Genomic DNA, 10,437 nt, shown 5'->3' with positions numbered 1-10,437 from the left:
AGAGTGAGGTTATGAAATGGAATATGTGCTGATATTAATGCAAACCAATCATAGTTAACCGGCTGTCCCAAATTAAGCATTTAAAAACGACTATATATGACTATAGTTGACTATAGTTAGCTGCTTAACCAGTTAACAACAATCGACAACAATCGGCTAGAATCGAATAGAATCGATTGTAGTTAACTGGTTGAGCAGCTGACTATAGTCAACTATAGTCATATATAGTCGTTTTTAAATGCTTAATTTGGGACAGCCGGTTAACTATGATTGGTTTTCATACAAAATCGACATAGTCAGTCAGTCAGTCAGCCACTTTTTTTACACACGGGTATGAAACAGTGTTCCACTAGAATGATTATTATTCATTTAATATTCAAACAATTAATACAATTCAACTGTTTTACAAAACTATTGTATTTTGCATTTAAAATGAATACAAAAAATCTTTCTAGCACCTTCTTATTTCATTTTAATCCATTTGGATTTTTTATCAAATAAATCCGAAAGGATTATATTCTAATCCCATCAAAATTACAGTGTAGATTCGCATTTCTCTATGTCACTAGATAGACACTTACAACCGTAAATTCTACTGCTATATATGACAACTAATTTCCAACTGATCTTGTCATATATTTGATAGTGTTTTTTTTATTCAAAATACGTTTATGCCTCGTAAATTTCAAACAGGCTTACACTCTCGTTACAGAATCCCCATAAAACCATTTATAACAATTTTGAATGTGGAAAAAAGGAGCGTTAAATTAGCGAATTCTTCGGTAACGTGACGTTGATGTAGAAACAATAAACGAATTGAAAATCGAAAGTGATGCGTAAAAAAATCTCTCAGAGCAAACCACCTTTCTCATCGTTTGAAAGACATGCCGTTGTTTTGCTCAGCACATAACTATGCAACAGTTTATAAATTATCTGAACATGTTAGTTAATGAAGCATCTAAATCGTTGTACGCGCAATGCATTTTCTTTCTAGATATGATGATATTTTTGACTTAAAATTGGCGTGATTCAAGTAAATATGAACAAACAATTCATTCAACGAAAATCGAGATCGATAAATCACAAAATCAGTAACCATTTGAAATAATCCGATGAACCAACGAAATGTTTACCAAATCATTATTCCTCAACAACTATACGTACTACGATGATTCATGTTCTCCAAGCGAATGCATTAAAGTGCTAATAAAGATTAGAAATGCAGACATGTATTATTTATCTTAACTACAGTGATATTGATAAATTTTCCATCATCGGAAATACAATCAATTTCTTATCATCTGAGATGATGTTAAATTTACACACTTTGTTGCTACAAACATTCCACACATTAAAATTGCACACGCGATACACAATGCAATGAAATAAATATTAAAATTACGGTCAATGTATTTGTACAATGCAATTTCATTTGTAGACCTTTCAAGACATGGATTGGTGCCACTTTTGACGAATGTATGCTGCATATCATTCAACAACAAAAAATTTGTTATTCGATCGTCTCTCTTTTCTTCAACTGGAATAATAAACAGCACTTTAGCATTTTGAAAACACCATTATCACACCATGATGTATAATGCCGTGTACAAATGCGTAAAATGAGCTTGTTTAAGTTTTTTTTTTCAATTGAGGATTGAACGTCAACTGATACAAGTGAAAAGATCTACATTAATTATAGCATTAATTATTTAATAGAAAAACATGTTTTAGAACCAATGAAAAATGTGAAGAATGTGATGCATTACATTTAAAAAGATACAATTAAACAATAATATTATTGCATTTTCTCAATCATTTTCAGCCATAATTTTCTTGTGAAATCATTATTTCAAATGTATTACTATTAGTTGCAACAAAAAATGCTACAACACAAAAAATAACATTTTCAAATACGAGTACATTCACAGAAGTGAGGTATAAACTGAAGTGGAATGACTGTATACAGACCCTCTCTTAAAGTAGACTTTCAAGCGAATCACTTTCTACGAGCGCCATCTCTTTCACGCCCTTGAAAACAATGAAGCTTGTAAACTTCGCAAATTTCTCATATATAAATTAAATAAGTTTTGCAATAGTAGCAACGAAAATAATTAATAGAATTTATTATAAATAAAAAAATTGAAGTAACAACACACAATTATTTTATGTTATATGATTCTCGTGTTTTGACTTATGAGATAGCTTAACGGTGTAGAGATATGTAGAGATGACAATTGGAGAAAATATTATTTTTGTATATCTGTCAAAATAAACAACGCAAATAACATGAAGAGAATATTTTTCAGATTAATTATCAATATTATGCAAATAAAAAATTAAAAATGTTGCCAGTTCTTTTTTCTTCAAAAAACCTTAACGCAAATCCTTAAACTTAATGCGATTCCATCCAAGAAAAATATTTGTGTGTTGTTGTTCCAATTATTAATTATTTTCGTTGCTACTATTGCAAAACTTATTTACACTGTGGGCCCAGTCGGACTAAATTGTATACTTTTAGGATTTTTCTATATAAAAAATCCATATGGATTAAAAAAACTGAGGGATTTAAAGTCAAAATATTAAAACAATACTCAAAATTAATAACAAAATAATGAATTCATTTTGTTAGTTGTCATCGATTTTACGGAGCAAAACATATAATGCAAAACGAACTGTAGCTGTCACAGAAACAATACATGTACACAAGCGACACACGTACAAGCCATAACAACAGAGAAAAATATGCTGAGCGAACATTCTAATACATGCGCTCACTACTTAGCTTCATCGCTGTGATACTTTGAGCGTACATGTGATGTTTATGTATTTGTATTTTTTCTGTGACAGCTACAGTTGACAATTTTGTTTTGCTCCGTAAAATCGATGACAATTAACAAAATGAATTCAAAAAAAATAATTTTGAGTATTGTTTTAATATTTTGAATTTCCTTCGGGATTTTTTTTAATCCATATGGATTTTTTATATAGAAAAATCGTAAAAGTATACAACTTAGTCCGACTAGGCCCACAGTGTAATTTATACAATTTTGAAATAAAATTTGAAGAAAAAAATATATGAGAAATTTGCGAAGTTTACAAGCTTCATTGTTTTCAAGGGCGTGAAAGAGATGGCGCTCCTTCAATGGAGTCATCTTCAAATACATTGTCAATATAGGACGCAAGAGAGGGTCGTTTACAAATACTATCCAAGATATGATTTTTTCGGCCTGAAACAACGAAATTCGAAATCAGCATCCCAAATTACCCTAGAAACGATATTTGTCTTGTGCCCATTCACCCCAAATCTCCCAATAATTCAGAGCATACGTGTTTCCTCCTATGTAAGTTGCGCATACCAATGTAGTTTCTATTGGCATATAGTTTTGGCCGCCTTGAATGACCTAATTCGGAGGGCGGGGGTCCAAATAATATAATAAAGAACCATTGCCCTCCAAACTGGGTCATTCAGGGCGGCCAAAACTATATGCCAATGGAAACTACATTGATATGCGTAACTTTTATTAAAGAAACCTAAATGCCCAGTTGATTCATAAGGGGTGAATGTCCCATTGTGAAGTCACAATGAAATGGGGTATTTTCACTTTTCGACCCGAATTAAAGGTTCAAGCTAGAAGGAGTTAAACCTAGGTCAAGGGAGATTGACAATGTATGGGGCCTATAGGTAATTTTTCACGAGGAATCCGAATATGTAATTAATTTTAGGTTTAGATTGGGTCTGGACCCAATTTCGGGGTATTTTTCGAAATTTTCGAAAATTTTGTAGGGGGACCCTCCTTGGGGGTTATGGGAGGGGGTGGGCAATGGTATAAATGAATTGTGCGGATAAAATTAGTTATAGTTGGCCATACATTTGAGTGCGAAATTCCGCACCCAAAAAGTGAAAAGTCGACTTTTTATCATTTTACCCTAATGGGGGGGCTCTGAATTATTGGGAGACTTGGGGTGAATGGGCACAAGACAAATATCGTTTCTAGAGTAATTTGGGATGCTGATTCCGAATTTTGAGGTTTTAGGCCGAAAAAATCATATCTTGGGTTTTTTTGACCCCCCAACCCCCCTTGGGGTGGGAGGATTTGGAGGGCAGGGGTCATAAAAAATTTCTCTCGCCATTCTGAACAACTTTGTAGTACATTATTTTTTGATCCGACCAAATTTTAACATGGTTTGGTACTCCTCTGCCCCTCCTACTTCGATTGGGCACCCCCTATTTTTACAAACTTATTTTTTCGGCACTTTACATCGATCTGTATAGGTGAAATTATTAACTTTTTGTGACACTTCGATATTTTTACTGGTAAGACACGATTCCTAAGCGAATGACGGTATATAGCGAGTCGACTTTTCAACACAATAATACAAATTAGGATAGTTTCAAGTAAATATACATGCTGCCTTAAAATATATGAGTCTATATTAAATACATGACAAATATACCATGGTGGACGGCCAGCTGTGTAAATAGTTCGATTATTCGCACGAATTATTGATTCCGTTGCGTCAATAGTTTTGGTTAAATTGATTGATGTTGTGCGTTGTCTGCATTGTCTTGGTGACCGCAATGAACCTGAATTTCAAGTTTAATTTCTGAATTTATTAAGAACAATAATTTCAATAGGTGTCAATAATTTTAAACTTACCTGAATTTGATCGGGATTTGATCGCTGACGTTGGAACTGTCGTTGGCGATGCAGGGCAGAATAGGTCATTTTCATAGTCTGGATCATCCGTATGGTTGGTTGTCTCAATAAAAATTGGATCTGAAACAATTGGTTCCCTCTCTCCAGCATCACTTTTTCAAAACATGTATAAGACGAATCAAAGAAAGATTGATAATTAAAAAAAGGTCACTTGTCGACTGCTTAAATAAAAGAAAACACAAAATAATAATAAACGAATTCAATTCAAATTCCTACTTCCAAGTATGTTATCAATCATGGTTTTATCAAACGATTGAAACCTCACGTATATATAAATAATTATCAATGATAACAGCTGAGATTGATTTAATTGAACATATAATTTCTTTGGGGGTATTCTAGCCAAATAATACCGATCGTAATTCTTGTTTATGAAAACATATTCATCAAAGAAAAGAAAGCATGGAGAATTGATATTCTTTTAAACTACAGAAAAGGATGGAACACATTTTTCCACATACAAATGACACTCGATGTATATCTGGTAGTTGTTAGAATACCCGCACTGATATCGAACGAGTATATAAAAAATTTGCGTAATTTGGAAGATATTTTATTAACGTTATAAATATTGTTATCTGCAGAGATAATAAAATATCTTTCAAATTATCCTCGTGAAAATACGCCATCGATTGAAACTTACGCATTTTCGTATCTATATATTGAATTTGACGGAATGATTATTTCCAGTATAACAAAAAAGAAGGAACTTTTCATAGTCAATTTCTTCTTCAGTGGACAAAATCATGTCTCAGTATACATTAGAAGAGATTAAGCAATACAATGGTCAACATGGGTGCCGAACGTGTATAGTAATTCATGACCTCGTTTACGATGTTACTGAATATTTGAAAGATGTGAGAATTGAAGTTTTTTAAAAATTGTTTCAATGGTAATTCTTTTTTTAAATTTTTATAGCATCCTGGTGGTGGTGAACTGATATCAGATGTAGCTGGACGTGATTGTACAAAAGAATTCGATGAATTTGGTCATTCAAACGATGCCAAACAAACATTACAAAAATTCAAAATTGGTGAACTTGTAGAGGTTAGATGTCATCGTGTGGAATGTGGTTAAAAAATGATGGTTTTTTTATTTATAGGAAAACAAAATTACAAAATCAAATAAAAGTGAAAGTCTTGCAGTAAAAAAAAGACGACGAAAATGTCGGTTCTTCTTCTGTGCTTGAATATTTTTGGTCTAAACTAGCAGACTAGCAGCATTTTAACATTATTATGCAAAATTAATTAGTTTTATTGTTGAACTCACGAAATAAAGTAAGAAAATCAATATAAGGTATATATCTATTTACTTGCAAGCAATTTATAGTGTGGTTTCTAATTGGATTAATCGCCTTCTGATTTTTTGAACTTTTTTCTCAGAAATATTGTTTTTTAAATTACCCAACCTCTATGTCTTAGAATACTTGGATACTGCTTGATATAATTTTTTAAAACAATTTAAAAATGAAACTACATTTAAAGTTCTTGATGAAACATATTTTTCCAATTTATTAGTTTTCCGACAAATTTCCCTAGGAAACAATGAGGTAAAAAAATGACACACACGATAAATAAAAGATTGCCTCTCATTTATCGACCGATTATCGAATTTAATAACTCAAATGCAAAAGTGATTAATTATAAAACACATATGTCTATTCTATAATTACATGTTCAATTTGGTGTTAGACGGCATTTCTCTGCAGATCTTGCGTTACTCTGTTAAAGTTTCAATCTTTGTTTTATTGATTCGTCACAAAAAACATTGGAAATTCACACACATTCACTTTGAAATAGAATCCACTAAAAACAATACTAATCCAAATTGGACCGCAACTCCGTTTATCGCCGGATATAAGAGCTATGAGACAATTTTTTTTACCGTTTTGAGTTACAAAAGAAGCCAAATAGTCCGTGTGTCTGTTTTTTCAAATTAAAATAATTGGGGTATACGATGATTATGCTGCTGTGCTAATTTTCAAAATGATTCGAATAATGGTAAAATGTGATTTGAAACAGCGAGATAGATTTAAAAAATTTAAATCGATGATTAATAATTAAAAAAATTAAACCACACAAATGTCGACCAAAACTTTTGTTCAAAACTCAACCTAAAACGAAAAATGTTGTTTTTATCGATGGACAAGAAATGTGTTGCTGTGATAAAAATTGCGCGAAAGAATAGCACCATTGTCAGACAGAGTCAATTCCGCATCACTTTTTGCTTCAATATCGTTCTTCTTTCGTATTTATGTATATCTTTTTCTCTGTCGTATGGTTTCTTAAGAGAATTATAGGTAAATTCTGCGCCTTCACATGACAAACACGTACGCATACACGCTCACGCGCGCACACACAAACAATACACACACACAACGGACCGATCAACCAAAGAGTAAATCAATTTCAATGAAATCGGCTAGGTGCCGATGAAATGATACACACAAGACACATACACATATTCCAACCTGGAAAAAGATACTAACCTAGCATTCCAGAAATTTATCATTTAAAAAAATATATTAAAAAATCAATATTGATTTAACCAAATTACTTTTTAAATTACCTTTCGGAACTGGCAGAACTCGGAGGATCAAATTGTTGCTTTTTCACTGAAGCCGACATTTTAAACGTAGCCTAGAAAATACTCTGAAGAACGGAGACACGTTTTTGTCGACACATGATTTATTTCGTCATTTTCGTTACCGATTCATAGAGAGAAATAGAAAAGAACAACTGACGTTCATACAAACAATATTCTATCCTTCTCTGACGCATAATTTCTGAAATTGAGGATGAAAAAGTCATTCATGTTGAAAATGTGTTGGTAAGTGAAACATTCACACGATACTAGAAAAATTCGATTTACATGTTGAATATATTTTAAGCATATGGCAGTGCATACATAAACAATGAAATATTTAACGAAAAATTGGTCTGTAATATATTTAAATTATCCAAAATCTTTAAGAAAATAAAAATAAATATTTAAATCTATTCATTGTTATTAATATGACTGAACTTTGATGATTAAGTTGTATAAACTTGACGGTGATGGAATCGTTTAAAGCACATTCACAAATTCAATGCGGTCACATTCACATAGGACGACATTATATTAACTGTCAAATAATCTACGTTCAATATTATTTTATCGTAAACATTAGTATAATTACGAAAAAGAAGCTTGTTCAATAATATATACATGAAAAAGAAGAAGAAGAAGACAAAAAATCAAATGAAGAAGAAGAACATCTAATAGAAGCCGGACGCAAATCAAGACAAAACAAAACACATCTTTTCTTAATCAAAGTAATTCATGGAGTTCATATTTTAAATGCTGAAAATCTTTTATTGATCAATCTTGGTGATCTGTTTACATTGTGGTTCTTGATAAAAAAAAACCTTAATTCAATGGTTATTGTTGTTTTTGTGTGTATAAATATAGCGTTTATGGTGTCTTTTTCTCAAATAAAGACCATATAAAATTGTAGAATTAAATAAAATAGATATTTTCCACTCACACATCAGACCATGTCAAATCGAAGGAATGAAGATAATTCTCGCAACAATGGAATAGCAAACTCCGACGATCCGCCAATGTCACGTAAGAATTTATATTCGCTATGTTTTCATATTTATTAATTTATTTATGTTTTCATTTTAGGTTTGTTTATTATTTGTAATAAACAAAATACAGAGGAAGATTTTCGAGAAGCATTCCAGAAATTTGGCAAAATTGAAGAGATTTATACAATAAAAGACCGGAGCACAGGTGATAACAAAGGTACAAAGATATTTTAAAAAAGTATCCCACTACTTTCATTTGGTCAATCGAACCTAAATCGACTTTGAATTTGATGTTAAGTATTTGTAATATTTATTTAATTGGCGTATTTTCAATAATATTTGCAGGTGTTGTTTACATAAAATTTAATAAAACATCTGAAGCAGCAAAAGCACTTGAAGAAATGAACGGAAAAACATTAGGAACTCCACCAGGAAGTAGACCTTTGAAAGTTCTGGTAGCTTCAAGGTAAATGTAGATTATATATAATAAAACTTTAGTTATCAAATTTTGATTGCCTATTTATGATGTTATTTGATTAATACAAAATAGTCGAAATCAAGGATCAGGGCGAACGGAAAATGAACATGAAAAATATGTTCGATTATTTGTGATTGTTCCGAAAAATATGACCGAGGAGGATCTTCGATCAGAGTTCGAAGAATACGGTCCGTTAGAAAGTGTTTCAATGATTCGCGACAAAGTGACTCGCGAGTGTAAAGGATTTGCATATGTCAAATTTTTCAAGTAATTAAATGCATTTCCTAATATTAGTTAAATATGATTGATATAATCGTACTCTATGCACTCACAGATTTACACATGCTGCTCTGGCCTATGAAGGAGTAGGTGGAAAATATAGGGCAGTTTTTGCGGAGCCTAAAGGAAGCTCTAAAACATCAAACAGTAATTCATCTGATCGTGGAAGTAGTCGGCACGATGATTATAGTATGACTTCTCCTTATGGTGGTAGCACAAGCGGTGGCAGTACCAATAATATTTTTGGTAATAGTCATGGTAATCGATTGGATTATTCAACATTTTTGAATAATCCAGTGACTCCGAATAAAAACAATTTTAATGCCAGTTCGGGTATTAATGGCAATAGTAGCGAAGTACAGCTGAATGTTATTGTAAACTCAACCGTAAATCAAGACCAACTGTGGCGACTCTTTGATATTGTGCCCGGCTTGGAGTATTGTCACATTACAGGAGAATGCAGTAGAAATTCGAATTATGCGACAGCGGCTTACAATAGCATTGATGCTGCACAATATGCACGAGAAAAAATTCATGGGCTAGAATATCCACCTGGTCAGCGAATTATTATAAAAGCAATCAATTGTACTACAAAGCCAGAAGCAGAAAACATTTTTGCATTTGAGTGTAAGATTTTTGAAAAAAAAAAAAAAATCTGAACTACATAAAATCATATTTAGTGGGTAGAAAATTTCATCTAACAAGCGGTTTTTTTTTTCGAAAAATATATAGCTTTTCAATCTTCAAAAGAACCATTTTCCAGTGTTGCCTTGCCTGCACCGGCTCCATTGGCGAATCCAACGAGTCAATGTGCACAGCGATGTTTTATAGTATGCGTTCCTAAGGTAGTATACGTTGAGCTTTTGTCGTTACAAATATTATACAATTTCAATAAAATTTTATGTCCAAGCAGGCGCTCCCACCCAAAATCCTAAATAATGTATTTAGTCGATTTGGTGACCTAATTGATGTATACTTATTGCCGAATAAAAATTGTGGTTACGCAAAATATGCGAGTGAATCGAGTGCCATGAAGGCGATCGAGGTATTAAAATTAGGAAATAAAGAACTATTTCAACTTATTTCTTTTTCGTCACATAATGTATATTTCTGCTATTTAGGTGTTACATTCTGCCGAAATATGCGGTGTTAAATTAAAGGTAATGTGATGCAAGGTGTTATCAACTACCAAATCTCAAATTCAAGAAAATGTTGTTTTCTCAAGTCATTTTTATTACTTGTAATCTTAATGTTCCTAACCTTTACATAAATATAACTTTGCATGAAAATTGCTTGATGATGATATCATGTTTCATTAGGAATTATTTCGTATATATATTTAATAATAATAATAATAATAATAATAATAATAATAATAATAATAATAATA

At 31.9% G+C, this 10,437-nt stretch overlaps 3 protein-coding genes across 13 annotated transcripts in view; 2 read left to right on the top strand and 1 right to left on the bottom strand.

Annotated features, from left to right (window-relative positions):
- Positions 1 to 3,535: 3,535 nt before the first annotated feature.
- LOC116346614 lies at positions 3,536 to 7,468 on the bottom strand. 7 transcript variants are annotated; one of them, XR_004201614.1, is made up of 5 exons: positions 6,832 to 7,254; positions 6,502 to 6,691; positions 6,391 to 6,439; positions 4,659 to 4,810; positions 3,537 to 4,585 (listed from the first exon to the last, which is right to left on the bottom strand). XR_004201614.1 is itself a non-coding variant. In XM_031776768.1 (4 exons), exons 2-4 carry the CDS (start codon positions 6,414 to 6,416, stop codon positions 4,206 to 4,208), a joined length of 558 nt encoding a protein of 185 aa, XP_031632628.1. In that variant the 5' UTR covers positions 6,417 to 6,439; positions 6,603 to 6,824; the 3' UTR covers positions 3,538 to 4,205. The 7 variants fall into 7 exon arrangements, 5 of the variants coding, with proteins under 5 accessions (XP_031632623.1, XP_031632628.1, XP_031632624.1 ...); XR_004201615.1 differs by having other exon boundaries at positions 6,603 to 6,691; positions 6,832 to 7,252; XM_031776768.1 differs by lacking the exon at positions 6,832 to 7,254 and having other exon boundaries at positions 3,538 to 4,585; positions 6,603 to 6,824.
- LOC116346616 (cytochrome b5-like) lies at positions 5,297 to 6,017 on the top strand. Of its 2 annotated transcripts, none has more exons than XM_031776771.1 (3): positions 5,297 to 5,575; positions 5,637 to 5,751; positions 5,821 to 6,017. In XM_031776771.1, exons 1-3 carry the CDS (start codon positions 5,465 to 5,467, stop codon positions 5,844 to 5,846), a joined length of 252 nt encoding a protein of 83 aa, XP_031632631.1. In that variant the 5' UTR covers positions 5,297 to 5,464; the 3' UTR covers positions 5,847 to 6,017. The 2 variants fall into 2 exon arrangements, with proteins under 2 accessions (XP_031632631.1, XP_031632630.1); XM_031776770.1 differs by having other exon boundaries at positions 5,300 to 5,575; positions 5,637 to 5,765.
- A 246-nt stretch (positions 7,469 to 7,714) lies between the features above and the next one.
- Positions 7,715 to 10,437, top strand: part of LOC116346609 (RNA-binding protein 45) — a 3,622-nt gene continuing 899 nt past the window's right edge. For 2 of the 4 annotated variants that reach the window (XM_031776756.1, XM_031776755.1), the window contains exons 1-9: positions 8,119 to 8,137; positions 8,252 to 8,327; positions 8,388 to 8,507; positions 8,636 to 8,756; positions 8,841 to 9,035; positions 9,103 to 9,674; positions 9,780 to 9,892; positions 9,961 to 10,092; positions 10,169 to 10,207. In XM_031776756.1, the coding sequence (XP_031632616.1) occupies positions 8,135 to 8,137; positions 8,252 to 8,327; positions 8,388 to 8,507; positions 8,636 to 8,756; positions 8,841 to 9,035; positions 9,103 to 9,674; positions 9,780 to 9,892; positions 9,961 to 10,092; positions 10,169 to 10,207 (1,371 nt within the window). In that variant the 5' untranslated portion in view covers positions 8,119 to 8,134. The other 2 variants (XM_031776758.1, XM_031776757.1) reach the window with 2 other exon arrangements.

The sequence above is a fragment of the Contarinia nasturtii genome, unplaced genomic scaffold (genome assembly GCF_009176525.2).
Source record: "Contarinia nasturtii isolate CC-2019 unplaced genomic scaffold, AAFC_CNas_1.1 Cnas_scaffold_1612, whole genome shotgun sequence".
Classification (NCBI taxonomy): domain Eukaryota; kingdom Metazoa; phylum Arthropoda; class Insecta; order Diptera; family Cecidomyiidae; genus Contarinia; species Contarinia nasturtii.
This window is presented reverse-complemented; position numbering and strand designations above follow the sequence as displayed.